The following is a 17,525-nucleotide window of genomic DNA, read 5'->3' as shown; positions in this document are numbered from 1 at the left end:
CCTCTGGATCAACTGTGGGTATAGGATTATAACTTTTTTTTTTTTAATGGTTGAACTGGATGGACTTTTGTCTTTTTTCAGCCAGACTAACTATGTAACTATGTAATGGTTGAACTGGATGGACTTTTGTATTTTCTCAGCCAGACTAACTATATAACTATGTAAAGTTTATTTAAAAATCTGTACTAAAAGTTCTAATTTGTTGACTTGACAACATAGTGTATTTTCTTTGCTGAATTCCAAAGCACAAATCGTCAACCCTCAGGTATATAAGGAAAACAGGATATCTGCACTATCAGTAAACAATCAACTCTTTTATTGTAGAGTGTTCATAGATTCAAAAACAATGCAGCAGGAGGGCTGAGACTACTTAAAACATTTCACACTACCGGTGGGCTTCCTCTTCTCTTGAATACTTGGGCATTCGCTTGACCCCCACCTATGACTCCCTTTTTGCTGCAAATTATTATCCTTTGCTTAGCTCCTTATCTTCTCTTATGCATTCCTGGCAATTTCCGCACCTGTCTTGGATAGGACGGGTTCATTCAGTGAAAATTACCATCTTGCCGAAATTGTTATATTATTTTCGCACCCTCCCAGTGCGGGTTCCCCCTCATTTTCTTCGGTTGCTACAGGCGAAGTTTATGCGTTTTATCTGGGCCAATAAGCATCCCAGAGTCTCTAGAAATACACTCTTTGCTCATAGACTCCAAGGTGGTCTTGGGGTACCCAATGTAACTAAGTATTATCAGGCGAGCCAAATTGCCCCGCTGTCTATGTTGCACGCTTCCTCCAATGTTCCTCTCTGGGTCTTGCTGGAACTACCTAATTGTGCCCCTATCGCACTGTCGACACTTCTATGGCTTCCCCCTGCCCTGCGCCCTATGGCGCTGAGTCCGATGTTGCTCCATGGCCTACGAGTCTGGGACTCGGTACGTTACTCCAGTGGCCTGATGTCACCCTTTTTGCCCTTGCTTCCAATCGTTAATAACCCTCTTTTCCCGCCGGGTCTAGATCACCCGAGGGCATTTTCTTGGTGGGTGGCTCATGGTTTCTCACAGGTGCGACACTTTTTGATTTTTCGGTCCTTTCCCACCTGGAATGTCCTCCGGGAGTCTCGGGATGTTCCCCCAGCGGAATTTTTTCGGTACCTTCAATTGCGGCACTGGCTACTCTCGCTGAGGGCCACTTCTGCTTTCCCATATCAGCAATCTGCCTTTGAACGGCTTTGCCAGCAGCGTCCGGGCGCCCCGGGCCTTATCTCCCTTCTTTATGCAGCTTTGAACAGATGCTCGTCGCACACTTCTCTTTCATATGTAGTTCAGTGGGAACGCGACCTGGGAGTGGCTGTGGATCCGGAGGACTGGAATAAAGCCTGGTCACTCATAGCTAAATGTTCGTTTAATACGACCACGCTGGAAGCAGCCTATAAGGTATTGTTTCGTTAGTATTGGGTGCCGGCTCGTTTGGCCCAGGCTAACCCTGCCTGTAGTGATCGATGTTTTCGGGGTTGTGGCCATCGTGGCGATGTACTGCATATCTGGTGGTCATGCCCGAGGTTGGTTCGTTTTTGGTCTCGTGTGTTTGGCCTCCTTTTCACTTTGTTTCATCTCTCCATACGCCGGGATGCTCGGTATGCTTTGCTTCATTGCCCCATACCGGGCCTCTTGGCTCGTCAGCAGCGGTTGGCTTCCTATTTGTTTTTATCGGCCACTAGGACAATTGCTCAGGCCTGGAAGAGTCCGTTTGTACTTTTTCAGGGGGTGCGGGATCGTATGACTACTATGATGCTCAATGAACAGATGTCGAGTATATGCAACGACTCTCAACATAAATTTTTGAAAATATGGGAGCCGTGGCTGCAATATGCCTTTCCCACGCTCCCCCCGGCCAGTGTAGGGAGGTGATGGAGTTTTGTATTGGCGCTCATGGACCCTTGCTCTTTGGTGTGTGTTTTTTTTTTTTTTCTCTTTCTTCTCTGCTCTTTTTCTCTCCTTTTCTGTTTGTTTTGATGTGACAGTGGACAGCTGTCTTTAGTTGCAATAATCTGAGTTTCACTGATGTTATTGTAACCTATGTGCCATTGATAGCCTGTAAGGAATGGACTGGCCAGCAATAGTGGGACTCAGCTGCCTTATGAGCTGCAGTACCAGGGCTGGCCAGCGGGTGCTCCCAGCAATCAGAGACTCAACCTTGCAGCCAGTCAAACACCTGGAACTAATTATACTGGTGTATTTAAGGGACATTCAGACCTGCAGACTCTGCCTTGGTGTTGTGTTTCTCTTGGGCCCTGTATCCTGTTCCTGCTCTCTGTTCCTGTCTGATTCTCTGCTGTCCCTGCTCTGATCCCTGGCTTGTCTGACCATTCTCCTCTGCCTGACCCTCTGTACCACGCTGCCCGCTACCTGCTGAACCTGGCCTGTGACCCCGACCATTCTCCGCTTGCTCCCCCTGTACCTACCTGCCCGACTGATATTGACCCGGCCTGCCTGACGACGCTTGCATTGTATGTACTGTTATCTGTGGGTGGTTGGTTGGTTTGTTTGCACTGTATTATGTTTTACTATTGCACTGCGTTTATGTTTGTATGGTTAGTGTTAATAAATTACATTGTTTATAACATATCTGAAGTCTGCGTTTCCCTGCGTCAGTCACATACCTCTGGTCATACCCGGGAGCCCTGACATTACACCAAGGCCAATCCTGACCAGAAGTGGCTGCACAGGGAAGCCATCTTGGCTTGTTGATGGGAAGGATGGATCTGGATGAGGTTGCGTATTTATATCTGCTAGTGTTTGATGACAGAGAATATGCTTATCAAACTCTGTAGGAGTATCCCCGGGATGAACTGCTAGAATGTATACGGCTCGCTCATGTTCTAGTAGATCAGGGCACAGAGTTCTCTGAGGTGCAGCCTTTGATTGAGGTGTGTGCTGAGTTGGTTTCATCTGGTACCCCCGAATGCAGGGATGAATTTTTGCCACCATTTAGTGCAGACCAGGTAGAGTCCCTGGTATGGTTATTAGAGGATGATGTGGGTTACTTTCTGGAGCGTTATTCTGCATGTTCACCACAGATACTAAGAGATTGTATAAACGCAGTGCAGTCTTTGGTCAGACAGGCTTTGTGTAAGCTCAGCTTTGTTCAACCCATACTGCAGACATGGACAGATTTGTTGCACCCAGCCTCAGTCAGCTTACAAAGACCCAGTCCTGCTTCTAATTTATTTCCTCAAAACTCTATTCCTGCATTCCCAACAGCTCCTCCTGCCCTGCTATCTACCGCATGTCAGTACCCTGTTCCCACTCGCTGCACCTATCCTGCCTTTAACCCTGTAAAAAAGCCCTCTGTAGCAACTGCTCCCTCTCCTGTTCCATCCTCCAGTTCTTCTCTGTCTCCAGCTCGCTCCATTCGTTTGCAGACCTGCGTTTACTTGCAGTGCTCCAGTAGTTAAAACCAGAAAAAAGCGAAAATTCTTTCCAACCAGTACCATCCTGCCAGTATCCAAACTGGTGAACCTGCCGTCTGAGAACCTGCCTTCCGTGGTTCAGCCTGAAGCCTCTACTCAGCCTGAATCCTCTACTCAGCCTGATGCCTGTACTCAGCCTGATGCCTGTACGCAGCCTGATGCCTCTACTCGGCCTGATGCCTGTACGCAGCCTGATGCCTCTCTTCAGCCTGAAGCCTCTACTCGGCCTGAAGCCTCTATTCGGCCTGAAGCCTCTACTCAGCCTGAAGCCTCTACTCAGCCTGATGCCTGTACTCAGCCTGATGCCTGTACTCAGCCTGATGCCTGTACTCAGCCTGATGCCTGTACGCAGCCTGATGCCTGTACTCAGCCTGATGCCTGTACGCAGCCTGATGCCTCTACTCGGCCTGATGCCTGTACGCAGCCTGATGCCTCTCTTCGGCCTGAAGCCTCTACTCGGCCTGAAGCCTCTACTCTGTCTGATGCCTCTACTCGGCCTGAAGCCTCTACTCGGCCTGAAGCCTCTACTCGGCCTGATGCCTCTACTCGGCCTGAAGCCTCTACTCGGCCTGAAGCCTCTACTCGGCCTGATGCCTCTACTCGGCCTGAAGCCTCTACTCAGCCTGAAGCCTCTACTCAGCCTGAAGCCTCTACTCAGCCGGACGCCGGCATTCAGCCTGATGCCTCTACCCAGCATGATGAACTGATCCAGCCTGACGATCCTATTAGGCCAGTTGACTTGATGCCCGCTGTTGATCCAGATGATCCGGTACCTGATGACCCGGTGCCCACTGTCGTGCCTGTTGACTCGGTGCCCACTGCCTTGCCAGATGACGCGGTGCCCGCTGTCGAGCCCAATGACCTGATGCCTGGTGACCCGATGCCCGCTGTCCAGTCAGACGATCCAATGTCTGATCCAGTGCCCGCGGTCATACCAGTTGACTCGGAGCCCACTGCCTTGCCAGATGACGCGGTGCCCGCTGTCGAGCCAAATGACCTGATGCCTGGTGACCCAGTGCCCGCTGTCATACCTGGTGACCCGATGCCCGCTGTCGAGCCAGACAATCCGGTACCTGATGACCCGGTGCCCACTGTCGTGCCTGTTGACTCGGAGCCCACTGCCTTGCCAGATGACGCGGTGCCCGCTGTCGAGCCAAATGACCTGATGCCTGGTGACCCGATGCCCGCTGTCCAGCCAGACGATTCAATGTCTGCCCCAGTGCCCGCGGTCATGCCAGTTGACTCGGAGCCCACTGACTTGCCAGATGACGCGGTGCTCGCTGTCGAGCCAAATGACCTGATGCCTGGTGACCCGATGCCCGCTGTCCAGTCAGACGATCCAATGTCTGACCCAGTGCCCGCGGTCATACCAGATGACTCGGAGCCCACTGCCTTGCCAGATGACGCGGTGCCCGCTGTCGAGCCAAATGACCTGATGCCTGGTGACCCGATGCCCGCTGTCCAGCCAGACGATCCAATGTCTGACCCAGTGCCAGCGGTCATGCCAGTTGACTCGGAGCCCACTGTCGTGCCTGATGACTCGGTGCCCGCCGCTTCGCCTGGGGGCCCGAGACCTGTCGCTCCGCCTGGGGGTCCGGCGCCCGCCGCTCCGCCTGGGGGTCGCCGCTTCGCCTGAGGGCCCGAGACCTGTCGCTCCGCCTGGGGGTCCGGCGCCCGCCGCTCCGACTGAGGGCCCGAGACCTGTCGCTCCGCCTGGGGATCCGGCACCCGCCGCTCTGCCTGAGGGCCCGAGACCTGTCGCTCCACCTGGGGGTCCGGCGCCCGCCGCTCCGCCTGAGGGCCCGAGACCTGTCGCTCCACCTGGGGGTCCGGCGCCCGCCACTCCGCCTGAGGGCCCGAGACCTGTCGCTCCACCTGGGGGTCCGGCGCCCGCCGCTCCGTCTGAGGGCCCGAGACCTGTCGCTCCATCTGGGGGCCCGATGCCTGTCGCCCCGCCTGGGGGCCCGATGCCTGTCGCCCCACCTGGGGGCCCGACGCCTGTCGCCCCGCCTGGGGGCCCGACGCCGGTCGCCCCGCCCGGGGGCCCGGTGCCTGTTGCCCTGCCCGGGGGCCCGGTGCCTGCTGCTCCGCCCGGGGGCCCGCTGCCTGCTGCTCCGCCCGGGGGCCCGCTGCCTGCTGCTCCTCCTGGTGGCCCGCTGCCTGCTGCTCCGCCTGGGGGCCCGCTGCCTGCTGCTCCGCCTGGGGGCCCGCTGCCTGCTGCTCCGCCTGGGGGCCCGGTGCCTGCTGCTCCGCCTGGTGGCCCGCTGCCTGCTGCTTCGCCTGGTAATCCGATGTGCCTCTGCCCGGAGTCCGGCCCGATGTGCCTCTGCCCGGAGTCCTGCCCGATGTGCCTCTGCCCGGAGTCCTGCCCGATGTGCCTCTGCCCGGAGTCCTGCCCGATGTGCCTCTGCCCGGAGTCCTGCCCGATGTGCCTCTGCCCGATGTGCCTCTGCCCGGTGTGCCTCTGCCCGATGTGCCTCTGCCCGGTGTGCCTCTGCCCGATGTTCCTCTGCCCGGAGTTCTGCCCGATGTGCCTCTGCCCGGAGTCCTGCCCGATGTGCCACTGCCCGGAGTCCTGCCCGATGTGCCTCTGCCCGGAGTCCTGCCCGATGTGCCTCTGCCCGGAGTCCAGCCCGATGTGCCTCTGCCCGATGTGCCTCTGCCCGATGTGCCTCTGCCCGGTGTGCCTCTGCCCGATGTGCCTCTGCCCGGTGTGCCTCTGCCCGATGTTCCTCTGCCCGGAGTCTTGCCCGATGTGCCTCTGCCCGATGTGCCTCTGCCCGGAGTCCAGCCCGATGTGCCTCTGCCCAGAGTCCAGCCCGATGTGCCTCTGCCCGGAGTCCAGCCCGATGTGCCTCTGCCCGGAGTCCAGCCCGATGTGCCTCTGCCCGGAGTCCAGCCCGATGTGCCTCTGCCCGGTGTGCCGCTGCCCGGAGTGCCTCTGCCCGGAGTCCAGCCCGATGTGCCTCAGCCCGGAGTCCAGCCCGATGTGCCTCTGCCCGGAGTGCTGCCCGATGTGCCTCTGCCCGGTGTGCCGCTGCCCGGAGTCCTGCCCGGTGTGCCAGTCTTTGATATCCCGCCAGTTACCAGACCCGGGCGGTGGAACATTTTGCCCAGTTAGGACTGTTTGGAGCGTCCTGAGGCCGCTCCTTGAGGGGGGGGTACTGTCAGGAATGGACTGGCCAGCAATAGTGGGACTCAGCTGCCTTATGAGCTGCAGTACCAGGGCTGGCCAGCGGGTGCTCCCAGCAATCAGAGACTCAACCTTGCAGCCAGTCAAACACCTGGAACTAATTATACTGGTGTATTTAAGGGACATTCAGACCTGCAGACTCTGCCTTGGTGTTGTGTTTCTCTTGGGCCCTGTATCCTGTTCCTGCTCTCTGTTCCTGTCTGATTCTCTGCTGACCCTGCTCTGATCCCTGGCTTGTCTGACCATTCTCCTCTGCCTGACCCTCTGTACCACGCTGCCCGCTACCTGCTGAACCTGGCCTGTGACCCCGACCATTCTCCGCTTGCTCCCCCTGTACCTACCTGCCCGACTGATATTGACCCGGCCTGCCTGACGACGCTTGCATTGTATGTACTGTTATCTGTGGGTGGTTGGTTGGTTTGTTTGCACTGTGTTATGTTTTACTATTGCACTGCGTTTATGTTTGTATGGTTAGTGTAATAAATTACATTGTTTATAACATATCTGAAGTCTGCTTTTCCCTGCGTCAGTCACATACCTCTGGTCATACCCGGGAGCCCTGACATAGCCCCTGCGTGGGCATACGTTTTGCCTTATTGGAATTAGAGCGCTGTCTGCTCTATTATGCATTTTCTATCGGTGCAATTGATAGCCCCTGCGTGGGCGTGTTTTGTTGCCTCTGTTTTATACTGTTTAAAATTAATAAAAACCATTGAAATACAAAACATTTCACACTATCCAGTCCTTACTCTTAGAGTATCCAATGCTCTATGAATAAGTCCTGGATGTAGTAAAATGCGTTAGTCTCGCCCCTCCTGCTACGAGAGTCTACAGTAAAGGACTTGATTTTGTTACTGTTCTTGCAGCCATCCTAATTTCCTCTTCTGCCTGAAATTTACAGTTAAGAGCTGGACTGGCACCCAGAATTTGGGCAGGGGAAAGCTGGACTAACCTGCATTTTATACATGATGTTTTCAACCCTGTCTACTTCAATCTGTTGGATTACAAAAAAACACAGACCTCCCCCCCCATATTTCTATTTCCATAACATTCCTTCCAGGGCCAGCGCTACCACTAGGCGAATTAGGTAGCTGTCTAGGGTGCGCTGCTGCTTAGGGCACAGTCATGGCTCATGGTTTCCCAACTCTCTACCATGGCCGGATCTAGGAGGTGCTGGGGTGGGCTACACCTCCCCAGGTCAGTCTTTCCATGGACACTGTGCCTGACAGATGAGTGCCCTACTCCATCTCCACACTCACGGCTGGGACAAGGGGAGAGAAGCCTGGAGCAGTGAAGCCTGCAACATAGAAATGACAGGAGAGAGCCGGGAGGTGCAGGCTGTGCTCTCCTCTCCTGTCTGTGGAGCGATCCCCCATAAAGCAGATGACACAGGATCGCTCTTACATCGGTATTTTCAGTATTTGCTTCATTCTCTGGCTCCCTGCTGCCTAGAGATGAGCGATCATTAGAGGAGATAGGGGGTAGGGTAATCAAACTGTGTACAGCCCGATCCAAGGGTGATCCAGTGTCATCTGTTGTATGTAGGGTCACTCCACTGACAGGAGTGAGAGCACAGCACAACTCACACATCTACCTAGTTTCCTGTATGTAGTTTGGGGGGGGGAGGCTTACAGGCCGGGGAAACTGTACACAGTGAAGGGGGGTAACAATCATTTGTGCTGAGATGAGAGGTTTGTGCAGGAGTGGGGATGGGGGCTATTTATGCTGGGAAGGGTGATGGGGATGATGGGGGGGGGGGTAATTTGTGAAGGAATGGAGGTATATGTGCTAGGACTAGAAGGGAAATTTGGGGGAGTTGTGTGGGATTTGTGCTAAAGGGGGAGGTGGATTTGGGTAAAGTGGAAGGATTTTATGCTGGGAAGGGTAATTTGGTGGGGTTTTAGCTAGTGGAGGGATTTGGGGGAATTTGTCCTAGGTGGGGAGATTGAATGAAGAGGTTCTGGGTGAGAGGATTAGGGGGATTTGTGGTAGGAGGGGGGATTAGTGATATTTGTGTTAGTAGAGGGAATTGGGGGGAGGGGGTTGTGTTGGCAGAGGGATTTGTGTTAGGAGGGGGGATTGGAGAGGAATTTGTACTAGGAGGGGAATTTGGGGGGGGGGGGGGGGTTCTAGGAGAAAAGATTGGGGAAGGATTTGTGCTAGAGAAGGGATGTGGAGGAATTTTGTCCTAGGTGGGGGAATTGAAGGAAGAAGATTGGTTCTGGGTGGGAGGATTGTGCTAGAAGGGGGATTGGGGTCATTTCTGTTAGAAGAGGGGATGGGGGGGTTGTGTTAGCAGTGGGGATTTGTGTTAGGAGGAAGGATTGGGGGGTTCTAGGAGAAAGGATTGGGGAAGGATTTGTGCTAGAAGGGAGGATTGGGGGGGCTGTGCTAGGAGGGGGGATTGGGAGGAATTGTGATAGGAGGTGGGGATTAGGATGGGTTCTTCTGGGGGAGGGATTTGGGCGCGGAGTATTTGGGTGGGGATTAACTATTTATGCTGGGAAGCGTAATTTGGAGGGGAGGTCATGCTAGGAGGAGAGAGTAAGGGGGATTTGTGCTAGGAGGCAGGATTGGGGGGATTTATGCAAGGAGGGGAAACTGAGAGAGATGATTCAGCACTACGCTACTTTAAGTGGCAATTGCCCGGTCATGCAACACTGTACCCAAATGACTTTTTTATCATTTTTTCACACGAATAGAGCTACCACAGGGTTTTTCTTTTGCGATACAACCAAAAAAAGACCCAAAATTTTGAAGAAAAAACAATATTTTCTACTTTCTGTTATAAAACATGACCAATAAAAAAAATCAAATTTCTTCATAATTTTTTGTTTAAAAAAAATCCCGTGAAGTGTATATTAATTGGTTTGTGTGACAGTTATAGCGTCTAAAAACTATGGTATATATTTACTGGAATTTACGTAGCTATGACACTATACTGGTAATGGCAGTGATCAGCGACTTGGGCTGGGAGGCACACTAACTGACTGGCATCAACAGTGATACTAATACAGAAGATGCTTATACTGTACACTTTCACTATACTAATGACACTGGCTAGGAAGGGGTTACCTTCTAGGAGTAATGAAAGGTTACCTGTGTGCCTAACAATGTGTAATATGCGCTGCTTTTACCTTACTATCTGTCAGATCACTCCTCACAGTACACAGAGTTCTGTGCGTTTATAAACAAAGTGTTGTGTTTGCTTGGTCACAGGCGATCAGCTGACTTCAGCCATAAGTCATTGGCTGAAATCAGCTGTCAAGCTCATGCTGTGTCCAATCACAGCACGGATCAGCAGGGGGTGCATGCAGTGAATCCAGCATTGTCCTGCTGTGATCCACTGTGCAGGTGACATAGTCCTGGTCCTGCACCGCCATCTTGTCTTCCCTAAGCTGGCTTCTAGGTTCAGGCAGCCAGCTCTTGATGATCTCCATGCTGCCCCCCATTGACTCTCCCCATGGTCCTGTAGCCTTCTGGGAGATATGATGCAAGTATCCCAGGAGGATGTAAGACCAGGGACATGTCGTTCTTGCATAGAACAGCAACAACAGTGGGCCAGAATAGAAAAAAAATGATATAAACACACACTGAAAAGAAACACATTTGTGATTACGAAGGAGGGTTAGGTTTGAAAGCACACAAACAGCCTTTTTAGAGTTCAGTTCTGCATAAAGATTACAGAAAGAAGCTGCTTTGCTTTTTTTTTTCGCTAATTGTACAATACTTACATCTAAATCATCCAGATCATCCATGCTTGGAGGTGCTCCCTTGTCTTTGGCACTGTTGATCAGCTGTAAAAGGAAGCATTATTGGTAGGTTTTTTGTTTGTTTGTTTTAATTAACTTGACTATATTCATATTTGATCCTAATTTGTAGCCTGTCCAATCCCACCCCAACAGAATCCTATTGACCCTTGGGGATCTGGGGAGTTTGCTACAGAGAAGACATAGTCCCTACTCTTCGGAGACCTTTCCCTACTGCTAATGCTGTCAGACAGGTATCCTGTCCCTGCACTAGCCCCTCACACACAACCCAGAGCAGAGACTTAAAAAAGACTTTATATGATCCAATATGGCCACCAGGATCACCTGGATCTAGCGTATTCAACTGAATCACTGTTGCGGGGGACCGAGGAGACCATAGAGAAACCCAGTTTCTCCCAACTTTCTCCTCCAATTGCAATGACACTTTGACGAGTGCCACCTGCAGAGGAGACTGTAGACATACTGAGTGATGATTGAGCAGAAGGAGGAGTTAGGATGGAATAACACCTCCCTATTATCTTGACAAAGAAGAAATATACACAGAGAACTTCCTAAAAGGGAATGATTTCTCTTTGATGTAGCACCACCCTCATCACCTCACTCAGACCCATTTGTTACATTCTTCACAATATAACATATTACCTCCCAAAATACAAATCTCCTAGAAATAAGACATTTTCTAGGATCTACCAAATCTACCAAAAAGAAACCTTGCTTTTTGGTGCGTTAACCTTTTAATTCTAGTGCCAGCAATATGTTGCATAGGATATCTCTGAGAACAGAAGAGCTATCATTATCACTTACATCCAAATAGTGCTCTGCTAATGCTGCCTCTCCTTCCTCTTCTCCATCCCAGTCTCTCCAGTTATCAAAATCAACTTGCAACCAGGCAGGCTACAGATATAACAAAAAAAATGTTGAAAAACAACAACAACATAAACATACCAGTGCATGTCTAAATTAATTGAAATGATATCTTTGGTCATAAAAATGTTGTTAGAATTTTTAGCGATTGCAAATCTCTGAAAAAATGATTGTGCTAATTTGTAACCTTGCCAGCCCCACTTGATCTTATCTTATGCTACCAATTTACGCAATGAGTTTTTGTCTCTTTGGAAGATGGAGATTAGGCAGCACAAAATGGGAAAGGAAGGGTATCAATGAGAATGCCTACACATTGATACTCTAGATCTGTGAGACTTTAGTGCAGCCCCCGGCACTTCAAGAGAGCCACACAGTAGCAGTACATTTTCATGCATTGCATCACGTTAGGCAACTCATTCAAAATAAATGGGCTATAATGCACCTCAACCCTGAAAATTTCAGACCTTCTACAATTTTGTGCAGCAAATGGCCATGCGTGTTTGTCACAAACCACATCAAAAACCCCCAGTGTTACTGTCAGAGACATCAAAAACAACCCCCAGCATTGGTGTCAGTGGATACAATAACCCCCAGCAGTGATTGTCAGTGGCAATACTAATAATCCAGACCACATTGATGGTTAAAGTGATTGTAAAGCCTGCTTTGTTTTTTTTTGTCATAGCTACGTAAATTAAAATAACATACTTACCTGCTCTGTGAAAAAAACATTCCTCCTCATCTGTGGTCCCCTTCTGGCACTCTGGGCTCCACCCCCCCTCCCACTTGTCTAGTGCCCCAGAGCAAGCTGCTTTCTCTGGGGGCACTCTTCTGTGCTTGCCCCAAGCCCTGCTCTGTGTGTCCATAAGACACAGAACAGGGCTCAGCCTCACCCCCCGCTCCTCCTCACTGGTTCTGATTGACAGCAGAGAGAGCCAATGACTCCTGCTGTTGTATCTCAGCCATTAAGAAGAGAATGAACTGAGAAAGCTTCGGCTCTTGTGCACATTGATGGATCGAGATCGGGCTCAGGTATGTATTTGGGGGGGGGCTGCAGGGGAAGTACCATCTGTACATAGGTATACAGTGGCAGTGAAATTCAGCTCCCCAGCATTGGTGATGCTTGCTTGATCACATGTTCCTGCAGACATATCTTTCCCTGAGGCCAGGACTTTACTGGTGGGGGAGGAGATCACTCTGCCTCACAGTACAGTCCTCCTTTCTGTGCCTTTCTGTGAACTACGTTAATACATACAATGGGACCATGGCACCCCTTGCCACTTTTCTGCCTTCTGACACCCAGGTGGCGGGCTGCATGTGATCCATGGGCCATGTGTGTTGCACCACTACTTTAGATTCTTGGCAAGCACTAATATGCACCAATAAAACTAAATATGGATTATAGTGTACATGTGTAGGGATCTGCTGCCCTCTACTGTTTCAATCTGTGAATAATTATGTATGCACACCCTGTCCCTGGTTGTTGACTTTGAAACCCCAGAAGTGTAGAGAGATAGAAGGAGAGAGAGAGAAAGTCTCAGCCGCATGTCCTGTCTATGTTCCAAGCCAGAAGAAACAACAACATATTATGCAAACATTCCTGTTATCTAATAGCTTAACTTCAGATGCTGACTGTGTGTGTATATATATATATATATATATATATATATATATATATATCCTTGTTGTGACAAACAGAGTATCTCTGCCCTGTCTTTGTTAGTATTTCATGTGCACAGTGCCCGATAGCTAGGTCTGTGCTACTGTATGTGTGTAGTGATCATCACACATATTAGAAAGCGAACCTGTTTAAGGCAATAGAGTTTATAAACCACTCTTGTTATTTTAGAAACTACTAGAGAAAAATTAAAGCACAGAGTAGATAGGCTGACCCTGAGTTCTAGTGCTACACCACAGTTCATGCTGGTGAGAAGTTCCATTCCAGGCTGGTCAGTCAACAGTTGGAGGACGCCCCTGTGATCGTTGATCTTGTCTTCAGGTCTCTGAAGCAATGACAGATGCCACATCATCCTCAAGGGCCCCAGAAACTGGACTTTGCTGCAGCATTCATCTGGAGGAATCTCTATTAATAATTACATACATATACATGTGCACAATACCACCAGGACTCCTATCAGGCCCTTTGCTGATAATTGAATGCAAATAGAAAAAAAACACAGCGCCCAGGACCAACTCACTAACACCCTCTTTAAGTGAAATGCTGCTGTGCACAGGTATAAAAACCAAAAAAATTTTTTTCAAATATAAAATCTAGCGCAAAACACAAACTATCTCACACCAATCAGTGTAAGTGAACAATAATAAATAATAAACATATACTTTGGTATAAGTGTCAAAAAAAATATTAAAATTAAAAATCCAGTGATACATATAAAAACAAAAAAAATATATTAACAAAAAATCAAGTGACCCATACAAAAAGAAAAAGTCCAGTGACACATATAAAAAAAGAAGAAAGAAAAAGTCCAGTGCCCCAAAAAACCTTTTCCTTTGATTGAAAATCTTCAATGCCTATAGTGATCCTTCCACCATCCACCAGTGCAAAAACCAACATGAACCGCACTCACCAGATATTTGGTGAGTATATCGCCTTTCAGGATTATTTAGGGCTCCTGAACCCCCTTTATGACCTCCACTATTTCCACCTCAGAGATATGGATATTCCTCCATTTGTTCCCCTCGCCAACTCCACCAAGTTCCAGGAAGAAAAAAACCAATAGTGTGATACTGTTATGACTCTTACTTAAAATCTACTTTAAGCCAGACCACTCACATTTGAAAGATAAAAACCAGCATTTATTGTAGATAAAAATGAAATTCCATATATATATATATATATATATATATATATATAGCAGTGGATAGACTGAGTGCAGGTGTGCCTGGAGGGAGCCCACTCACACACAGGGATGCTCGTGACATTTGTTTGTGATGTGTGTTGCCCTTCCACATACACCATACTACAATGGCTAGTAGTTATAGACTGGGGTAGCTCCCATGTTTTTGCACAGTTGGTTGAATTTGGCGTGGGGACACAATGGATGCCATTAGCTGCTATTGTGCTCTTGCTCGGTGTCACGTGCATCCCTGTTCCTTTAAGGAGGGGTGGACTCCCTTCAGGCACACCTGCCCTTAATCCGTCTACTACTATTTGTGCTCCAACTTGGGAGACTCGGAAAATTATAGAGATAGGACCACAGTACACAGAGAAGGCTTGACGTGGGCACTGTAGATTATGCATATATTTTCAAATGCAGGCAAACAAAACCTTCTGTTTTTAATGTGAATTGATAGACACTATCAATTTGTTTGTTTTGAAGGCTAGCTGGTAAGTGTGCTGAGAAATCTTTTGTTTGCTTGTGATGTGTGTTGCCTTTCCTTGTGCACCTTACTGCAAAGGCTAAATATAGGTTGAGGTGTTGCAATTTTTTTGTAAGGTTATCAATTTCTTCTTATATAAAGCTTGTAATACTTCTATAATGGTGTACATCTATATGGTTATGGTTAACGTTACATGCAGATTGCAATAGTTATGCTGATCTCAATCACTTTGTTTAGATAATTGATTAACCCTTTCTGTTCACAGAGGCCCTCTCCTGGGTGGAGGCACTGCCAATTCTATTATGAAACCCACTCTATTATGAAACTCTTCCACTTAGCAAAATCCTGCTTGGGGAGGGCCATTTATAGTGGTTTCTAGGATTAGTATCAAGTGTATGATTAACTGATTACACCAAATACTGAGTGAGGAACAGCCAAACTCTGCTACTAAGATGAGGTTGTGGAAGACCGTTTCATGTCACAGGTCATACACCATGGCAAGACTGAGCACACAAGGTTTTTATACTGCATCAGTAAGGGCTTTCCCAGGCAAAGATTTCAAAGCAGACTGGGGTTTCAAGCTGTTCAAGCTCGTTTGAAGAAGCACATAAACATGTTCTGTCCTTACTACATGTTTCCCTGTGTGACTGAATGTAATCTTGTTGACAAATACAGGGTGGGGTGAGAAATGAGTGAGAAATACATATATATATATATATATATATATATATACATAAACTTACACATACTGTACATACCCACATGGAAGAAAGTATATTTGAAATATATTTAAAAAATATTCTTCCCAAATATATTGCCATATATTTGAAATGCTACAATTTTGGCCATATTCAAATATATATATATATATATATATATATATATATATATATATATATATATATATATTGCATGTTGAAATGCATTTTTATTACAAACTATATGAAAAATATTTTTAAAAATACATTTCAAATATTCATTATGTCTTTAAAAATACAAATCTACATTTTTGGAATGCATTTACAAATATATGTAAAAATATATGTTAAAATGACTTTTTTATATGTTACATATGTTAAAATTACAATTAAAAAAGTAATTTTAACATATGTGTTCACGTATATTTGTAAATGCATGCCAAAAATGTAGATTTGTGTTTTTAAAGACATACAGTATATTTGTTTTCAAATATAAAAACCAGCGCAAAACACAAACTATCTCACACCAATCAGTGTAAGTGAACAATAATAAATAATAAACATATACTTTGGTATAAGTGTAAAAAAATAAAAAATCCAGTGATACATATAAAAAATATTTTAACAAAAATTCAAGTGACCCATAAAAAAAAGAAAAAGTCCAGTGACACATATAAAAAAAAAGAAGAAAGAAAAGTCCAGTGCCCCAAAAAACTTTCCTTTGATTGAAAATCTTCATTGCCTATAGTGATCCTTCCACCATCCACCAGTGCAAAAACCAACATGAACCGCACTCACCATAATCAATAATCTCAATAATCCTGAAAGGTGTTATACTCACCAAATATCTGGTGAGTGCGGTTCATGTTGGTTTTTGCACTGGTGGATGGTGGAAGGATCACTATAGGCATTGAAGATTTTCAATCAAAGGAAAAAGTTTTTTGGGGCACTGGACTTTTCTTTCTTCTTTTTTTTATATGTGTCACTGGACTTTTTCTTTGTATGGGTCACTTGAATTTTTGTTAAAATATTTTTTATATGTATCACTGGATTTTTTATTTTTTTACATTTATACCAAAGTATATGTTTATTATTTATTATTGTTCACTTACACTGATTGGTCTGAGATAGTTTGTGTTTTGCGCTGATTTTTATATTTGAAAAGGAATTTTTTTGGTTTTTATACCTGTGCACAGCGGCATTTCACTTAAAGAGGGTGTTAGTGAGTTGGTCCTGGGCGCTGTGTTTTTTCTATCTCCATACAGTATATTTGAAATGTATTTTTAAAAATATTTTTTATGTATTCTGTAATAAAAATGCATTTCAACATGCTATATATATATATATATATATATATATATATATATATATATATATATATGTATTTATTTATTTTTAAACATATTGAATATGGCCAAAATTGTAGCATTTCAAATATATGGCAATATATTTGGAAAGAATATTTTAAAAATATATTTCAAATATATTTTTCTTCCAAAGGGATATACACACACCGAAAGGGACTTAATGTTCTGCAAGAGCTGAGCTTTTTATTTGTTGCGTTTTATTGCTACTTAGTTGCTTTCCACAGACCATTAATGCATTTATATTGGGTATATTGTGTCAGAGCAGACACTGTGCCCAGCTAAGAAAATGTTACTTTGTAAAACAACCTATCTGGTTCCTTGGCCTCATTATCTCCATCACATTAACTCCATGAAACCACTCAATGCTTTTACTATTATCATGTACAAAAAGACCAAATGAAGGCGCCATAGAAAATCTAATCAGTGTAGCAGCTGTCAGTGAGTGGAGTAAATGGACTTTTTGCTATCACTATTATCAAGTAGCCTGCTCCTATCGACTAAAAGAATGTACAGAGCTTCATCAGGTTTGCCCATGTTTACAAAAGGTTCATTCAAAGATAACTGTACTTTTAAATACATTAGGTCTTTTGTTGTATCCATAGACACAAAACCTCTTTTTTTTCTTTTCCTATACTTTTAGAGTTGTCATCGCAGACCTAGATGAGTGTAACAGCAGTCGAACAAGAAAAGGTATCAGAGTTCCCTTTAACATGTATTGAGCAAGGTGTACTTTTGTGTTAAAAATCAAAATTTCATTTACTGCTGCCAGAATATGCATTGTGCGATCTTGGAGATTCCCCATGGTTCCCTTTGACCTCTTAAGGG

At 46.8% G+C, this 17,525-nt stretch overlaps 1 protein-coding gene across 1 annotated transcript in view; it reads right to left on the bottom strand.

Moving 5' to 3' along the window:
- Positions 1-17,525, bottom strand: part of PTGES3L (prostaglandin E synthase 3 like) — a 62,614-nt gene that overhangs the window by 9,201 nt on the left and 35,888 nt on the right. Inside the window, exons 5-6 of the mRNA XM_089654883.1 lie at positions 11,237-11,326; positions 10,397-10,459 (exon numbers count right to left, since the gene is read on the bottom strand). Coding sequence (XP_089511009.1) covers positions 10,397-10,459; positions 11,237-11,326 — 153 coding nt within the window. The remainder of the gene's footprint in view (positions 1-10,396; positions 10,460-11,236; positions 11,327-17,525) is intronic.

The sequence above is a fragment of the Staurois parvus genome, unplaced genomic scaffold, assembly GCF_062004578.1.
Source record: "Staurois parvus isolate SC_StPar_1 unplaced genomic scaffold, SC_StPar_1.0 ptg000813l, whole genome shotgun sequence".
NCBI classification, from domain to species: Eukaryota; Metazoa; Chordata; class Amphibia; order Anura; family Ranidae; genus Staurois; species Staurois parvus.
This window is presented reverse-complemented; position numbering and strand designations above follow the sequence as displayed.